Below are 17190 nucleotides of genomic sequence, written 5' to 3' on the forward strand. Positions count from 1 at the left end.
TAATACAGAAATATCACACATAGACCATCCAGAACCTTATGTTTGAATCAGGACTGAAACAGACTCACCAGCGCTCCTACTAGCATTTGCATTAATGGTATCAAAAGATTTTTAAGCAGGAGAGGAGCACCGTTCCTCCTGGGATGCAGTGGGTGGGGGATAGGCTCCTTACCTGCCCTTGTTGTGTTGCTTGTGCCTGCACATGGGGGCCCAATGGAAGAGGGAGTAGGAGCTGCAACACTCATCCAGGGGAAGAGATAAAAGTGCTGTCCATTTCTCAAGTCATGAATTTACTTACCAGTGGAGCTAGGAGATGCTCCCTTCTGATCCTACAGTGGCTGGTGTCCATCTGGCAGCCTCCTGTTCCTAGGGACTAGGCTAATCCTCCTCTTACCCATATTTGTAAAGCTGATTGGTTGTGTTTGCTTCATGGTTTTGCTTTCAGCCCCATCCTTTCCCCCACTGCAACTAGCTTGTGCATTTTTATCCTGTCTCACCCAGGTAACTGTCCTCAAGATGCCATTCAGACCTGCTTTCTCCCTCCCCCTCTCCCTCTCTCCCCTCCCCTCCCCCTCCCCCTCCCCCTTTCCCCCTCTCCCCCTCGCTCCCTCTCCCTCGCTCCCTCCCCCTCTCCCTCTCTCCCTCTCCCTCCCCCTCTCCCTCTCTCCCTCTCCCTCTCTCCCCTCCCCTCCCCCTCTCTCCCCTCCCCTCCCCCCTCCCCTCTCCCCCTCTCCCCCTCTCCCCCTCTCCCTCTTCCCCTCTCTCCCTCTCTCCCTTTCTCTCTCCCTCTCTCTCTCCCTCTCTCTCTCCCTATTTTCCTCATTTAGGCCATTAATTGAGCTTTCTCCTTCCCTGGTCCTGTCTGTTCATAATTTTCTCAGCCACGGTCACAGCAAAACAAACTAGTATCTTCAACTTTTATAAAGGTTTCAACTGGTAAAGGTCTAAGATTCTTCTTCCATCAACTCTTAGCCTCAAAGTTTAAAGGGAAGCCATTGCTGTAAAGGGTGGCTAATATGGTTATCTCTGCCATTTCCAATGAGGGTATCAGATTTCTTTTCTAATCCTAGATGTAAAACTGTTAACCTGAACCTGAAAGGCGTTAACCACCTCTAGGGTTTCTCATTTGTAAAATGGTAGTAGAATGTTGGAAGTGGCTAACGACAGTCTCCTCCTACTTGGAAACAACATCTTCTGTGAAATCACTATTTTCTTCTGTTAAAGGTTGCTAGTAAAAGCAGCATTTGTTCTGTTAATTTTCAAAATCTTAATATAGTTTATTGGTGTCAGATGAGTTGTCTCAGTAACAGGCAGTAAACACCAGGTAGATATCACGTAGTTGCTTCCGCATTCTCTTGGAGACCTGCTGTGGAGAGGACACAGCCACTGCTTAGAGAACTTTCCTTCTGAACCACAGTTCCTTTTTTCTAGTCACGGACAGAGAACTAGGAAGCAGCTGATATTCTTGTTTTTCCATCTGCCTTATGCACCACCAACCTGGATCAGTCTAATAATTCACTTTCTCTATTCCTATACTTTCACAGCAGAGTTCTGCTGGAGAATAATTGTATGATTTGGTGTCATCAAAAGCCATAGTCTGTAACCTCAGAATCACATTAAACCTTCCTAGTAATAATAGAAGTAGCAGGAGGAGGAGAGACTATTGAGCACCGGCTAGGTACACTTTGAACACTCTACCTCATGTAGTCTTTCCCACAGCTTGCTAGTACAGTCCCTCAAGTAGTAGATGCCATCTACTACTTAGTTTCCTTAGCTATAAAGTGGGAAGAGTAATAGTTCTTATCTCGTATTGTGAGGTTAACATCATGCATGTAATTCCTGGTCTGTCCATATCCAGAGACTATGTCCTCCATGCAGGACTTCTCTCTGGCTCTGAGACTTCTCTTAGAGGCAATTCCAGATCCTCACTGCTCTCCTTAAGCATCTACCTCAACTTTGCCCCAGATTTCTAGGTGATCACTCCTGCTTCAGAGGAAAGGGAGATGCCACTAGGCCTGTCTTAACCTAGAAATTCATGGCATATATCCTTTCCCTTATTTTCCTCTTCAGAGGAAATTGCACTCAGTTCCAGGGCCGCCTTCCACTGTTTTCTGCACCTTCGCAGTCTTGAGTCACGTCCTTTCTGCTGCCATTTTAGCATATGAATATGTTTATATTTCTCATCCACGTCTTCTCCAGCTACCAACATAACATACAGTGTTTAAGAGCAGGAGCATATATATCCTGGTCTTAAATCCTACCCACTCACTAGATGAATGATCCTGGGAAAGTTACTTAATTGTGCCTTTTTCCTTAGCTATAAAATGTTAATAATAATAGCTCTTATCTCGTATTGTGAGGTTAATATCATGCATGTAGAGCCTTTAGTACAGTGCCTGGCACAAAGTAGTCAATAAGTGTCAGCTGCTGCCATCATTTTTTAGTAAGTTATCTTGTTGTCATCATCATCCTCAATCCCTCAGTCCTTTCACAAGCCAGGCTTGGCTTGGAAAGAGTAGTCGAGAATAGACCATCTTCAACTCCCTACCTCCCATTTCCCTCTTGAGCCATAGTAACCTAGTCCCCCATTTCACTGAAATTATCACAAGTCATTACTCTGATTGCCGAATTAAGAAAACAGACTCTTTGTGACTGGATCCTACTTGCCAATTTCCACTACTTCCTACTTCTTGAAACCCATTACTGCAAATTCTTTGGCATTACCTGGCAATGAAGATTTATAACAGAAGTGAGGAGCTTAGAGTATGACCTGAAAATCTTACTAAATATTTACAGTTTTTTCTCGATTATTTTAAATGTATAAACTGAATTTAGTTAAAACTGAAATTTAATTAAAACTGAAATTTATGAAAGTAATACATTTATTATAGAAAATATAGATAAGGCACTATAGTATAATATGGTTAAATGCTTAGGCTGTAGAATCTTACTGTCTAGATTTAAATCCCGACTCCATCATATACTCCTGGCTCTGACCTTGGTCAAGTTATAATTTCTCTGAGCTTCTTCTTTTCCCTTTTTGTAAAATAGGGATAACAGTACTTGTTTCATGGAACTGTAAGGGTCAAACAAGGAAATTTACACAAAACATAGATTATAGACCTGCCACAAAGTAAGTACTCAGAAAATGTTGGACATCACCCTTTTTTCTCAAAAGATGCTCAGCCTTTTCACCTTTCCTTGATGCCTAAGTCTTATTATAAACATCAATTACTTTACTCTCCTATAATAAGAAAGCCAGGGTTATTGTAAGATGTGTGTATATGTGGAGGTGAGATGTCAGTCTTGACCCTACTTCTCCAAGAACTCCATGGACCTTTTAATGGGAGAAGAGGAAGGACAATAAAGTATGAACTTTGAATATTTTGGTTTAAGGACTGTATTATGACCTTACATTCCTTTAGAGCTTTGCCCCTGTCACAGAATTTGTGCATCTCATATCCCAAGTGAGATAAATCCAGTTAGGTAACGTAAGCCCTCTGTTTACATTGCATTTATCATCATTTACCTTACAAATGAGAAGGGGAAATAAGAGTGGAATAAGGAGCTAGATCATAGAGCTAATGACTTAGCTGAATCTTTCCTAGTATCCAAGTCACCATCCAGTCTTCTTTCCTCCAAGTCCAGGTGTCTCAGCTCCCTCCTTCTGTAACCAAGTCTAGATGAGGTGAACATCCCATGAGTAGGAGACGACAGCATCCGTTTAAGAGAGGTATCTCCCCACTGATCTTTCAAGGTGACACACGTGCTGGTGGTCCTCTCGTTGACCAATCTTCATCCCATAAACCTCTCGCCGTGAACTGGCATCTTTGTGTTCTGCTTGCTCTGGCCCATAGGTGGGTTCAGAAACCAGGCATGTTGTCCTCATCAGCCCAGGCCCGTGTGCAACATTTTCTCAGAGAGAAAAGGTGCTGTACATGTACGTGGGCACTTCCTGCTGAATCCTGATGACTCTCTTAGGTACATGGCTTATATTTTTGCCTTTGTCTAAGCTCAAATTCCATTCTGCTCTGTGAGTTAAATCTCTCGACTGTTTTTCTCCCTTGGGCACACTGTACCATAATGTGGAAGGCATTAAAAGGTAAAAAGGAGCCCTCAACACTGCACATCGAGTGTATTACAAGAGCTTGATACATGTTAATGAATTCTTCCAGTGTTGCAAGGAGTTAAATAATAAGGACCTGAAGTGTGAGTTAACAGCTTGCGTATCAGAACTGATATTCCTAATGTATTTCAGACATTAAAAATGAAATCCAAGAGTTTTAAACTTAGGCAGGTAGCACTTAAGAATTAGGATCCCAAGGCCCCTCCTTGTGCAAGTCTGACAGAAGTGAAAGTGTTTACAACTTCACCTTTGATGCAAACACTTGTCTCAGACAGGGAGTCACATCCAGTGGGAAGAGACTGATCTCTTTTATGCTTCATTGAGGACACATTGTGTGCGGAAAGCACTGATGAAAGAGTCTATTTAAGGTCCAGAAGAATGATTGATTGCACCTTTAAAATGACAAATCTGATCCTGTTATTCCCCTGCCTAAAAATTCCCTGTCGCATTCTCTTCACAGGATAGTATCCAGAGGCCGTAGGCCACACTCAGGGTCCTTGAATAGCTGCTTTTCTACATTGTCTCAGTGGTCTTCCCTCATCACTGCCTGACAGGGACCTCATTCATAAGAGACCCAAGTTATATGTCACCTTTGCTACCTTTCACCCATGTTGCTCTCTCCTGTGCTCCCAGGGCATTTTGTTTACTTACCTCGCTAAGAGCACATGTGAACACATTATAATAAATCCATGACTCTCTCTACCATTAGTCAAGGATGGGAATTAAAGTTTCCGTATTTGTAGCCTTCCTGGTGCCTAGCAGTCACCAGTCAAGTTTACTACTGGTTTACTGCAGGAGAAGTCCCACAAAGGTTCTGCTCTTCCTGATTATTTACACTTTACAAGTGATTTGTTTCCTTTTCTGTCCAGGCAGCATAATTCGTTGTATGAGACGCCTGGAAGAACTACTTCGACAAATGTGTCAAGCAGCAAAAGCCATTGGAAACACTGAGCTGGAAAATAAATTTTCAGAAGGTCAGTATCCAGCCCATAAGCTTTTTCTAATAATTTAGGCAAATCCTGTTGAGACTTGAGCTCTTGACCGCAACGTAGGAGAACATTTTCAGATGCTCTTCACTGGATTGCCATGAAGGGCCATGTAGTAGTGTTCAAAGTGTGTGTGTGTGTGTGTGTGTGTGTGTGTGTGTGTGTGTGTGTGTGTGTGTGTGTGTGTGTGTGTGTGTGTGTGTGTGTGTGTGTGTGTGTGTGTGTGTGTGTGTGTGTGTGTGTGTGTGTGTGTGTTGGAAAAAGTTTGTAAATGAATATATATAAAATCTCAAAATATTTATTGTGCACTTATTGTGTGCCAGACATTGTTTTAAGCACCAGGGAATACAGCAGTGAACAAAAAAGATACAAACCCCTGCCTTAATGGGGCTTACATTCTAGTGCAGGGAGGTGGACAGTAAACAAGTCAACAAGTAAAATATATCAGGTAGCAATAAAAACGAAGAGACAGTAGGGAATTGGAGGATGGACACGATCGCCTAGGGTCCCCTACTCAGAAGGTGGCATTTAGGTCCTTCATAGACACTTGATATACTTAAGCAACAACAAGAGGCCGGTGTGGATGCAGCACAGCTGAACAATGAGTAGAATAGTAGGGGTTGGAGGAAGAAAAGAAATGGTCATGTAGCTCCCAGCCCTCAGCTTTTTTCTCTGAAATGATTGGAGGTTTTGAACACAGGCGTGGTGTGCTCTGACTTGGGTTTCACAAGGCAGTTCTAGCTGTTGCATCCAGGCAAATCTGGAGATTAGCAAGGTGGAAGCAGGAAGACCAGATCAGGAAAGAACGGCTAGACCAAGGTGGTAGTAACGGGGGGAGGCATACATGCTTGCAAATAATTTCATTCCATCTGAATGCTGGCCAAGAGAAAGGACTATGAGTTAAAACATCAAAGAAGAGCAGCCACAGAGTTGCTCTGAGTTACCAGCTGCTCACAGTCAAACCTGGTGATTCTGCTGGCAACTCAGTGCCCTAAGAAGCAGCGTATGAAAGCTGCTTATATCTTCAGCATTGTTAAAGAGAGGCAGACCTACTTAATCACTCCAGGGTTAAGTCTAGTTTTGTAAACTTCTATATGATAAAATGTGTTTGTCCTTAGTCCAGAAAGAATTTCACATGGTAACTGAAATATAGTGCCTTCCATTGCAGGCTGAAGAATTCATGCTTTTGGGTCAACTAACTTCTTGGACAGCGTAGTCCTTCTGGTCTGATCTTTCTGAATAATTTTAGACACCCCCGCATGCACGGGGTACTTTAGATTCGATTCAAGAGTCATGAGGACAGGGGTCTGGTTTCTAAGTTTCCCATCTCTCAGAGGTGGCTGTGAACTCCTCTAGGTGTCTTTCAGGCAAGCAAGGTTTTGTATTTTCCAGGCTTGCCCTCTCACCAAATTTAATCAGGATTGTTGTGCTGTCTTCAAAACCCCAGGGGAGAAGAATTACATTCTTTGTGGTCTTGAAAATTTAAACTGTATTTTCTTTTCTCTTAGGAATCACCAAAATCAAGAGAGATATTGTGTTTGCTGCCAGCCTCTACTTATAAAGAGTCAGCTAAAGGAATGTGGGATTTTAAATTGTTCACCACCTATCTGATGTATTATACTTAAATCAAGCATCATTCTAAGAAAGCATATTACATACACAGTTGTACATAAGCATTACATTTTTTTAATAAAAAATGTACAGGTGGGGCATTTGTTTTAGTGAAAGGCTTGAAATTTTTTGTAATGAACTTAGAGCTATTAGATAACCATTGTGTTAAATTTTAACTATATACACACAGGTAAAGTGGGCATCCAAGAGGTACAGTAGCAGCAGTCCCCTTAAAGGCTTGTATACTGGGAAGAAGGACGCATCCTCTTGCCTTCTGGTTGCAATCATTTTCCTTTAGAAAGCTGGCCAGCTTCGTCTGGGCACTCTGCCACCTTCAAGGTTGGTGACTGTTCCGATAGTGATTCCCTGTCGTTGGTGTTTCATGCAGAGTTGTATGAGAGTCCTCCTCTTTTCTTTCCTTAAAAGGAGAATTTCTCTCCTTGAAGAAATCTGATACATATACAGCCTGTATAGAACAGGTAAGATTTAGAATGTGGCAAAGTATTTAATGATACAATTTTAAATAAGTTTAAAAACCATATACAAAGTTGCAATAAGCAGTGTGCAAAAAAATAAAAGGATATACATTACAGGGTACAGGTTAAGGGTAGGAATAAATTAGTGGCTAACAGGAATTTTTATTAAGGACATTCTGAGAGTTGCTCTGCTATGTACTGGGCAGATGGCTTCACTCTGCTAGCCCTTAATGGAAGTGTCATTCCTCATGTAAATTAGTTTTTTTTTTCAATTCATACTAAAAAGAAAGCTTTATAGCCAGAGCTTTTTACAATTAAAAAAAAATTTAGTAAATTTTTAAATAACTTTTGCAAAGAGTAAGTAACATAGGTATTATTTGCTATCTATCCTAAAATGACTTTTAATAACATTGGGGTTCTTACCCAGTAGCAATTATTGAGCCACATTCTCTGCCTTAGCATAGTTTTCTCATTGGGACATTTTTTTCTACTTATTTATCCAAGCGTTTCTCAGTATCAGGATGTAGGCTGCTGCCCTGTATACTTACAACTAATATTGCAACCAGAGCTCCTTGAATGAGTCCGGTCAACACATCACTCCAGTGGTGTTTGTAATCAGAAATTCGAGAAAGGCCCACGTAAATGGACGCGGCAACAAGACCAAATTGCAGTGTAGGGCGTAAGAGTCTTGCCCAGTCTCCCTTCATCCTGGCTTGAAGATAAAGCTAACAGAAAAGAATAAAGAAAAGAGCTTAACATACCAACTGGAGACTATGTTTTATATTAATTATCACCACATTGCTAAAGGGTTGATGTTTAAAATGATAGTCACTAAATATTAATATTCATTAAACTGTGATTTATTATATATGGAACAGGGCTTTAGGCAAGCATTCTTGTACTCGTTATTACCTAAAAATCCCAAAACAAAACCAAAAGGATAAAAAATTTAAAAACAACTATTGTCCTAGTAACATAATTTATTACTTAGACCACTCTTCAAATTATGAACAAGGTAAGCGTTTCTGACCTTCTAGGATATCAGGGGGCAGCTCCTCACCTTCCAGTTTGAATTATAACTGTCATTAGCATAGAGTCTTGGGGTCAACTGCTAGCATTCTGAGCACAGGTTGCCCTCACCCTGGGCCAGGCTACTGTATTTTCTACCCAGCCATCTAGGAACTAAGTTTGCTTAATTCACCGAAACAATTTACTTGAGAGCTCCTCTGGCCTCAAATTATTTAACAGAGCAACTGAGATTAAATAAATCATCTGTATTTATAAGTAAATACAATAATCTGCCTAAGTAAATAATACAGTTTGTAGTTTAGTCCTGATCCAGTAAAGGAGTCTATTCTTTCAATAGCACCTGTACCCTTTAAGTTCTATGACTTTTCTAATCAGACCTGAGAATCTTGCCTTTGCCACTGTCAGCCTGCCTCTGACTTCAGGTGCATCCCTAAAGATTGTAATGAAGAATGAATTTGCAGTAGTTTCCTACGAACTCCTTTCAGCCAATATGTTCTCATTTTTGTAAAAAAATGTTTCCTAACTTCTATCCAGTAAGAACATACTTCTTAATATTCATTTTTTAAAACTGTGCTCAGTAATTTATGGCTCATATACTTAAATTGTTTTCTGAGGACTGCATTTAATTATGTGGCTGTACCCAATGACGCTGCCTATTTAAAATAGATACACAAATCCATTTCCAGTTCTTTGGGCACTGCTGTGTTCAGTTCTCAGCACCTGGCAAAGCCCCAGAGGTTGTCTAATTTTATCAAGTACTTTATAGTATAAACATCTAGCCCTAAAAGAGCATACCAGTTGTTTAACTGAGTTGGACTCCTTAGCTGGCTGAAGTGCTACTGGCTTTCTGTAGAGCTCCTCTCCCCTTTTTTTGTTTGTTGTTGTTGAAGCTATAAAAACGTAAGGAGTAAAGAGGCTTGTCTCAAGATTCTAGAGTTGGGAAGATAGTTGGTTCTGGTTGGGGCAAAGTTGACATGTGCCAACTGAAGCCCAATTAGGTACCACAGCCATGCCAGGTAAGATTCACCTCATTAGTTCTATTTTAATTGGAAACTTTTCGTTCATTTTGAGGAGGACAGTTCCTTGACTAGGGCTGAAGCCAAGTTTCATATATAAAGTTTAACTGACCCTCTTCTGGTTAGTCTTAAGCTACCTTTTCAGATAAGGGTTAAAGGCATGGGTTATTTAGACTATAAAAACATATACCTAAGAATTACAAATACTTACATGAATGCAGACATCTTAGGGAGAACTGCACCCATCCCTGCTAGCGACATAGCAATAAAAAAAAACCAAAAAGCAAAAAAAAAACTATAAAATGGACGTAAAGCTAGTCCTAACCTAAAGGAAACTCAGAGACAGGGCTTTCAATGCTCTTCCTCACTTAAGATGCTAAAATTCCTCTAACAATACTTTCCTTTGAAAGAAAGAACCCTGACTCTAGGTAGCCTGCAGACATCTGTTAAATAAGTATTAATTTGCCCCAATCTCTTTCTTAACATCCCTGTGAAAATAACATTCACTTACGGATCAGTAATCAAATAAGTTGCAATATACTTGAGGTGAACCCTTTACCCTCTAAGTACTTAGTTTCTTCTTACACGTCTACCCAAGTACAGATGGTCCCCTCGGTGTGGATCGAGAGGTCACTCCCCCTGTGGGAGCTCTGGGATTCCCCAGTTGTGATCATATACCTAACCTGTGCTCCAACTCTGTGTTCTGGCCCTTCTGCTGACTAATGGCCGTATGGCCTGAGTGCAGGCTCTGGTCACAGAACAGTTCTCAGCTCTGGGTGAGGTTGGTTAATTGAGTGTGCTTCCTATATGCCTGTTCTGTGTTTCCCTGGGTCCAGGGTACTCAATGTAGCTCTACAAAAGCTGGGCACCACCTCCAGCCCTGCTCTTCCCTGGGAAGACTCTTCCATTTCAGTAGACCCCAAGGCGGTAAACACTGAGTTTCTTGAACCTTGGGTCAACCGAGTTCCACAGTTGACATGCCCTGAACAACTCCAGACCTCAACAACTCCCCTCCCGTGTTTCCAGCCAGAAGTCTGTCCTACATGAGCAGGTGCAACAAAGCACACCATGCTGTCTTTCTGGTGGCTCCACTTCCTCATCCTTTCTCAGGTTCTGCAGTGCAAATCTCTTAAGCTCCCACTCTCTGGAGGCGCTAGAGACTTGGCTTCCTCCTACCACTCATTTAACTGCTTCCAGAATCTTTACCTCTTGCTTATTGTCTTGTTTTCCATTCTTTGACTTTGTGGATTTATAACTTTTTAAATTCTACTCCTTGTCCTTTGAGATGGGAGAAGAAGGTATGTATGTTTCATTAAAAAGAAGTCTCCATTCCTCCATCTTTCCCTAACTTTCTTAGAGGAACTGACTATCTGATGCTTCTCAGCACTGTTATATTAGAACTAGATACAGGGACAGCTCATGCTTTAATGCCAGAGCTGATAATAAAAAGGCTCTGTAGGTCCCTGCCTTTGCAACCTCCACTGTTCCCCTTCTTCCCACACATATGTTAATCACGTGCACTAAACCCGTTAGAGGTAAGGCATTCAATTGCTTATCTCTTAAGATTTAGAACTTACGGAACTCCATATCCAGTGTTGTATATCGTACCAGACTGGTTCAGTGGCAGCATCTACAACTTTCAATTCTCCCAGGCTTCCCTGGTGGTGCAGTGGTTAAGAATCCTCCTGCCAATGCAGGGGACACAGGTTCAAGCCCTGGTCCAGGAAGATCCCACATACGGCAGAGCAACTAAGCCCGTGTGCCAGAACTACTGAGCCTGCGCCCTAGAGCCCGTGAGCCACAACTACTGAGCCAACGCACCCTAGAGCCCATGAGCCACAACTACTGAAGCCCGTGCACCGTAGAGCCCGTGAGCCGTAACTACTGAAGCCCGCACACCACAACGAAGAGTAGCCCCCACTCTCCGCAACTAGAGAAAGCCCACGTGCAGCAACGAAGACCCAACGCTGCCCCAAAATAATTAATTAATTTTTAAAAAAACTTTCAATTTTCCCTCCGGGGGAAACTGCTGATGCACAGACAAAATTGAAGGGGGCCACATAGCCCTGCCTTATTTTCTGGGAGGGCACTGAGTATGACTTATGACAGGCTTGACCTAGAAATCTGCTGGGCTGTAATGTGCCCTCTGGGATTTTACACTGGGAGTAAGAAGGAGTTCTCTATTTCAGAAGTTGTAGAAATGGCACCTAATGGATACATAATAGACTACTTGCAAACTAAAGAGGAAGCAAAAGCTATGGTTAAGATAAGAATGAGCCATTTAATGGAAAAGAATGAAGCAGCCATGGTGTGGAGTGGCAGCCACACTGTAAAAAACCAGGTAGTCAATGGGACACATGGAAAAAGTTCTGTTCCTGGTGGTGTGCCTGTTCTAATCCATGTATGTCTTTACTGTAAACCATCCTCTCCTCTAGGAGATCTACATAAGTCAGCTGCTTACAACCAAAAGATAAAAAAGACGCAGACCTACTAGAGAATGGACTTGAGGACACGGGGAGGGGGAAGGGTAAGCTGGGACGAAGTGAGAAAGTGGCACTGACTTATATACACTACCAAATGTAAAATAGACAGCTAGTGGGAAGCAGCCACATAGCACAGGGAGATCAGCTCAGTGCTTTGTGACCACCTAGAGGGGTGGGATAGGGAGGGTGGGAGGGAGACGCAAAAGGGAGGGGATATGGGAATATATGTATACATATAGCTGATTCACTTTGTTATACAGCAGAAACTAACCCACCACTGTAAGGCAATTATACTCCAATAAAGATGTTTAAAAAAAAAAAAGGGCTTCCCTGGTGGCGCAGTGGTTGGGAGTCCGCCTGCTGATGCAGGGGACGCGGGTTCGTGCCCTGGTCCAGGAAGATCCCACATGCCGTGGAGTGGCTAGGCCCGTGAGCCATGGCCGCTGAGCCTGCGCATCCGGAGCCTGTGCTCCGCAACGGGAGAGGCCACAACAGTGAGAGGCCCGCGTACCGCAAAAAAAAAAAAAAAAAAAAAAGCCAGTTAACAGCCTCCTCTTTGTGTGTTTAACCAAAATCCTGTTTTATTTTTAAATTTGAATTTCTGTGACTCAAATGATAGAGAGTTTTACTTTTTAAAAAGGTACGTTTCGAAAAGGAAAACAGGCTGTACACCTGGGTTCAAACAAGGAGAAAAACTTAGAAAAATAAAATCCCACATCAGAACAAACATACTAAATGTCCACTGAAGGCACCATTACAAGAGAACTGTGGCACTAGGCATGGGATTTACTTCTATGACTTTTTTTCTGCAACCAGTACAAGGGTGTGAGCCCCTAAGCCGAATGACTCACCTATCATTCTCTCAGGCCCATTCTAACATTCTTCTCTGAACATGCTTCGCTTTGGCCTAGCTAACTGACTTGCCCAGTGGGTATTTCACTGGGGGGAAGGGGGTGCTGCTTGATGAGAGATTCTAGCCTCTGGATCCCTCCCAATCCTAACATCCAACTTTCTGGTGAAGGAAAAAGCTCCAAAATAGAAAGTTCACAACTAGAAATAAAAGACAAGGTGGAAACAGCAGAACAAAAGCAATGACCTGCAGCACTTCACTGAGGTGCTTCCCAGAAGCAAAAGCTTCACACTGTGATAGTACAGGATTCATGAAGCCCCAGTGCAGGGCAGCAAAGGAACAAAGGATGGAAACAAATGCAGCTGGCGAGTTTCGTTACCATGGCAATCCACAAAGCTCCAGTCAGCAGTGGAAGACTTGTAGACATAGAGGCAGGTAGAAGAGAGGGCCTAATCCAGGGATTTACACTGAGCTGGATTTGCAGTGGTAACTAAATTTTTAAGAGGGGAAGCAAAGGGAATTAACACAAGGGTGAGCCAAGGAGAGAGAATGGATGGGGGAGAATCCCCAGTTAGGTGTCCAGTCTTTGCTCGCGTATAAAGGACTACACCTCCTATGCCTACCTCCCCCACAAATTTGAACACTGTCCTGAAATATTTAAGAGAACAGTCATGTTTATAAAAGGAACACATGAGCCTGCCTGGTGGCATCCCTGCTCTAACATACAGGAAAACGCAACAGGCCTTGGATTTCCAGGAGACACAAGTTGGGAAATGAAAAAGAGTTAACAGGAAAGACAAAGATACAGCATATACTTCACTAATCTTTACACTCCTCCCTCCCCCCATTTTCATCTATTAAAAGGAGGAGGATACACAAATACCACAGGAGGATGTGATAGGGAGAGGGTGTTAACCTCAAGGCCCCAGAGGAGACTGCAGTGAGGTCTGTCTATCCCTCCCTGTCTTGAACCTGACCAGTGAGTCAAATCAAGGGCTCAGAGCAAATCAGTTACAACCACTGACTGCAGAGCCCAGTTTCAGAAAGCAGAAACTAGTCTGAAGAGAATTAGCCTTGCGACTCGACCAATATCCTCCAAGGAACGCCCTCACTGAAACCAGGCCTCACCACTGGCCTTTGTGAAAAGGAAGGTTTCAGGGGTAGTTTTTGCCTCCAAAATGAGCAAATGCCACCCTTCCAGGTAGGGCTTCTGGTCAGGAAAACCCCATGTAAATCTTACGGCTCAATGCAGGATAAAGTGTCCAATCTCTCTTAGCAAAGTAAAACCTACTGAAAATGGGTTGAAAATAAGCTACTATGCCTGACATTTTTAAAGAAAGAAAAGCTGCTTAGCTGGGATATTACTAGAGATTCATAAAGGCAATGTTCTTATTCTTTCGGGCAAGAAGGACAGGAGTCAACTTGCTCAAAATAACTAGATATTCAAGCCCAGAGAGGAGCGTTGTAGGAAGAAGCTCCACCGTGCAGGCAGCAAATGCTTCACTGCCAAGTGCAGAGAGGCCTCCCCCAAAACACAGGGAAGTTAACACTTGTGGGTCACTTTATGAAGAGCCTCACAATATGGGTCACAAGGACGACGTTGTCAGAATAAACAGGACTTCCCAGTGCACAGGACCACGCTGGAAAAAAGAAGCTGTACACATTTTTCCTTTTGTGTAAAAAATTACACTTTTTTAAAAAGTAAGGAAACTCAATGTCTAGGACACTACGTAAACATTCTTCCATTATTTTATTATCACTGAAGAGTAGGATGTCACCTTTCTTTTGTCTAAAAGTTCTGAAGAAAAATACATTTAGCTTCCATTAAAGGATCTAGTTGTACAACCTCATTTTTAAAATTTGATTGTTGAACAAGGTATTTTTTGAAGCGGGTTTATTTTTATTTTGCCTTTTTCCGAGACTGACCTTGTAACACTTAACTATAAAATGCTATTGCCTCATAAAGTCTGTTAATACAGGCATACCTGGGAGATATTGTGGGTTTGGCTTCAGACCACTCAGTAGAGTGAATATCGCAATAAAGAGAGTCACATGAATTTTCTGGTTTCCCAGTGCATATACAAGTTATGTTTACGCTATACTGTACAGTCCATTAAGTGTGCAACAGCATTTTGTCTAAAAAATAGTACATACCTTAACTTAAAAATACTTTATTGCTAAAAAAATGCTAACAATCATCTGAGCCTTCAGCGAGTTGTAGTATTTTTGCAACAGTAATATCAAAGATCACTGATCACAGATCACCATAACAGATATAACAGTAATAATGAAAAGTCTGAAATATTTTGAGAATTACCAAAATGTGACACAGAGACATGAAGTGAGCAAATGCTACTGGAAAAATGGTTCCCATAGACTTGCTTGGTGCAAGGCTGCCACAAATCTTCAATTTACAAAGAACGTACTATCTGTGAAGTGTGATGAAGTGAAGCACAATAAAATAAGGTATGGCTGTACTTTATTCTTAAAATAAGACGGTTTCCGGCTTCCCTGGTGGTGCAGTGGTTAAGAATCAACCTGCCAGGGCCTCCCTGGTGGCGCAGTGGTTGAGAGTCCGCCTGCCGATGCAGGGGACACGGGTTCCTGCCCCGGTCCGGGAAGATCCCACATGCCGCGGAGCGACTGGGCCCGTGAGCCATGGCTGCTGAGCCTGCGCGTCCGGAGCCTGTGCTCCGCAACGGGAGAGGCCACAACAGTGAGAGGCCCGCATACCGCAAAAAGAAAAAAAAAAAAAAAAGAATCCACCTGCCAATGCAGGGGACACGGGTTCAAGCCCTGGTCCAGGAAGATCCCACATGCCGCGGAGCAACTAAGCCTGTGCACCACAACTACTGGGCCTGCGCTCTAGAGCCCACGAGCCACAACTACTGAAGCCTGCACACCACACTACTGAAACCCAAATGCCTAGAGCCCGTGCTCCGCGACAAGAGAAGCCACCGCGATGAGAAGCCTGTGCACTGCAAAGAAGAGTAGCCCCCACTCGCCGCAACTAGAGAAAGCCCACGCACTGCAATGAAGACCCAATGCAGCCAAAAATAAGTAAATAAAATAAATAAATAACATTTTAAAAATCATATAAAAAATAAGAGGGTCCCCCCCATTTTCAACCACAGTCAAGGGATTATTTTCACATTTTTAAAGGACTATTTAAAAAAAAGAATATGCGACTGAGATTGCACCTGGCTTACAAAGCCTAAATATTATCTGACCTGTGACTGAAAAACTCTGCTAACCCCTGAATTAGACTAGCAACAGCATGCTCAACACAAAGAAATATACCTTGGTCTACTTATTTTGAAACATTGCTTCTAATACCAAGCCAGGCACATTGCATTGTTCCACCTTCATCTGATGAGAGACCTGGCCAGGAGAGCACTGCAAGGCAGGCCTCAGTTTATTCTTCTCTAGACTTTAATTTTACCATCTTTAGCATTCACAGAGTTCCTAAATTTAAATCTCAAATCCTACCTTAATATTAGGCAGGATTCATGTAGTTTATGGGCCATTTGCCCAGTGCTCACATTAATTCACAGTTTGAGAAACATCTTCATGAAATATCAACAGTGCTAGGTAGTGTATGGTCAATGCCAGATGAGGGACTGTACAAATGCTGAGGAAAGTAGATGGTGTCAGAGGGTCTGAGTAAGACAGAGATGGGGGCAAGGCCCAGATACAAGGCATTCTGTGGCAGGGAGGGAAGCCAAGCTGAAGCACTGACACTGAGAGGTACTTGGGCTCCTGTTGTAGTGTTTTATATAGAAATTTCATAACAGGCAGTGATATAAACACTCTGAGGTTACAGCCTCAATATGACAGTGCTGGGAAAAGTACTTTAGTGTATTCCTTACTGTACTGAAAAAAGGACAGTCTCATCCCATTCCTCTTTTCCTGAACAATCAAGTAAATTTGGAATCTTTGGCATGTGGCCAAACTCCAGGGGCGTGACTAAGCACATCAACTGGCTACGTGCAACCCTACCCTGCACTGCTGACAACCTAGGTGGTTTTCACAGGTCTAACTCCAGGCACTATAAAGTGTGCAGGGCTCGGCTCCCTGCCTGGGGAGAACAATGGTCGGGTATTTTCTTTAAGAGACATTTTTAACCAGAAGTTAATTTCTGGGTGTCAGGAATTGACAGGGAAGTTCTGGCTATCAAAGATTGTCCTCAGAGAGGATTTAAATGACTACATCTCCCCCCGAATCTGGGACTGACGCATGATGCCAAGATGCCTAGGGGAGAGAGGCGAGTCATTGCCTAAGGAATTTGGGGCGGGGGCGTAGTGGTTAAGTGTGGTATATAAATGTGAACGCTGGAAGGCAAGGAGACATCTGTGTGTTCAGCGGCTGAAATAAAAGCTGGAGCCTACATCCACATCAACTAAATATTTCCACTGCTCCGAGTCAGTGAAATGCAGTGCATGGCTGCTCTGGTCTGCTTGCTTCTCCAGAAATTTCTTGGTCTATGACAAACCTATTTGAGCTTTTTCTTTTGCATTATACCTTTACATCTAAATAGCTGATACTGACCCAACCACCGAATAGAGTTGAGGTAATCTGCCCTCTGCTTACAGCCCTCATTTGCCTCCTCGTTT

At 42.7% G+C, this 17190-nt stretch overlaps 2 protein-coding genes across 3 annotated transcripts in view; one reads left to right on the forward strand and one right to left on the reverse strand.

The window, feature by feature from the left end:
• Window positions 1-6749, forward strand: part of MTREX (Mtr4 exosome RNA helicase) — a 127552-nt gene extending 120803 nt beyond the window's left edge. Inside the window, exons 26-27 of the mRNA XM_081231525.1 lie at window positions 4996-5100; window positions 6621-6749. Coding sequence (XP_081087651.1) covers window positions 4996-5100; window positions 6621-6673 — 158 coding nt within the window. The 3' untranslated portion in view covers window positions 6674-6749. The remainder of the gene's footprint in view (window positions 1-4995; window positions 5101-6620) is intronic.
• PLPP1 (phospholipid phosphatase 1) overlaps window positions 5395-17190 on the reverse strand; it is a 116839-nt gene continuing 105043 nt past the window's right edge. For both annotated transcript variants that reach the window (XM_081231527.1, XM_081231526.1), the window contains exons 5-6: window positions 7748-7924; window positions 5395-7189 (exon numbers count right to left, since the gene is read on the reverse strand). In XM_081231527.1, the coding sequence (XP_081087653.1) occupies window positions 7058-7189; window positions 7748-7924 (309 nt within the window). In that variant the 3' untranslated portion in view covers window positions 5395-7057. The remainder of the gene's footprint in view (window positions 7190-7747; window positions 7925-17190) is intronic.

The sequence above is a fragment of the Mesoplodon bidens genome (genome assembly GCF_964165515.1).
Source record: "Mesoplodon bidens genome assembly, chromosome: 4".
In the NCBI taxonomy this organism is placed as follows: domain Eukaryota; kingdom Metazoa; phylum Chordata; class Mammalia; order Artiodactyla; family Ziphiidae; genus Mesoplodon; species Mesoplodon bidens.